The following is a 1,471-nucleotide window of genomic DNA, read 5'->3' on the forward strand; positions in this document are numbered from 1 at the left end:
TGAAATTGAAAACATTTTCTATTACTATAGCGAATAAAAAACTGTTTAGTAATTCTACGACTAGATTTCAAATCTATGCTTACTTCATATTGAAGGGACTTACTCTTAATTTTTTTATACCGGACATAAAAATTCTTAATCGGTTTTTACAATTTCCAAATGTTTGCAAATTATTTGCAAACTGTTGGTATCATTTTGAAATTCGTAGCTCAAAAGGGGGGCTGCTTGAAATTGCCCCACTTTGTATTATATTTTTTATTGTGGACAGGGAATTTATTTGCAAATTCTGAAAACCAATTTGCAAATAAATTGTAAATATATTTAAACACCATAACTTTCAAATGAATCAGTCATGTAGGTGGGAGGAGGGCAACTTCTCGCACGTCTATATCCTACTAGATATCCACAGGTACCTAGTACTGTACCTAAGTACAAAAAAAATAGAGAAACAAGTAAAATAATTATTTACATAACACAAGGTCAATAATATTATGGAATAATCATATATTTTGTATGATAATTATTAAAAAAAACTGTATTGTATTCCAGGGACTTAGATTATAATAAAATCAGGGATATCGAACCGAAATTATTTACCCATCTTACAGAGTTAAAAACCTTGTGAGTTATAATATACCTAATATAAACACTTTTAAAGACATAGACATTATTATTTAATTATAATCCAGAATGTAAACATATTTTTAGAACGTTGGACTACAATGAAATAAATAATTTGAAAAATGGTGTATTTGCAAACCTTTCGAAGCTTCGGATATTGTAAGAATATAAATTAACAAATAGCTAATAGTTATATTTTTATTTATATAATATTATCACCTATATATTATGTATATAATAAATTATTTAACTATTAGAACATTGATTAAAAATAAAATTGAAAACATCGAAACTGGGGTTTTTAATAACTTAACGAGTTTGGAGTACTTATCCTTGGAACAGAACCAAATCCATAAGCTCGATTTGGAAATGTTTAAGGGACTTATAAAACTGGATATACTGTAAGTATTAAACACTTTTTTTCATGTGATCGTATTGTATAGCCGAATGACAATTTCATATAATATTTTATAAATAGGGATTTACGTCTCAATAAGATAAGAAACATTCCACCTGGGATATTCGATTCATTAACGTCCTTGAGTCTTTTGTAAGTCAGCATGCACTGCCTAAAATATTTATATTATTGATATATTATAATAATTGTTATACTTTCATTTTTTGAATTATATATTTGTCTAAACAAAACATTAATGATTCCTACAATATCCTACAAGATATCTGCAAGTACCTAAGTACAAAAAAAATAGAAAAACAAGTAAAATAATTTACATAACTGTATGTCCCAACCCCTCCCACCCAAAAAAAGTTGAGTAAAAAATACAAAATTTATATTATGATTATAATCAAGGCTGGGCAAGTTAACGATTTTTTTTAACTCGCCAAGTTA

The 1,471-nt window shown here is 27.0% G+C and overlaps 1 protein-coding gene across 1 annotated transcript in view; it reads left to right on the plus strand.

Annotated features, from left to right (window-relative positions):
- The first annotated feature begins 522 nt into the window (after positions 1 to 522).
- LOC100569508 (leucine-rich repeat-containing protein 24-like) overlaps positions 523 to 1,471 on the plus strand; it is a 3,653-nt gene continuing 2,704 nt past the window's right edge. The window contains exons 1-4 of the mRNA XM_029492623.1: positions 523 to 621; positions 709 to 780; positions 879 to 1,022; positions 1,100 to 1,171. Coding sequence (XP_029348483.1) covers positions 991 to 1,022; positions 1,100 to 1,171 — 104 coding nt within the window. The 5' untranslated portion in view covers positions 523 to 621; positions 709 to 780; positions 879 to 990. The remainder of the gene's footprint in view (positions 622 to 708; positions 781 to 878; positions 1,023 to 1,099; positions 1,172 to 1,471) is intronic.

This window comes from Acyrthosiphon pisum, chromosome X (genome assembly GCF_005508785.2).
Source record: "Acyrthosiphon pisum isolate AL4f chromosome X, pea_aphid_22Mar2018_4r6ur, whole genome shotgun sequence".
Taxonomy (NCBI): Eukaryota; Metazoa; Arthropoda; class Insecta; order Hemiptera; family Aphididae; genus Acyrthosiphon; species Acyrthosiphon pisum.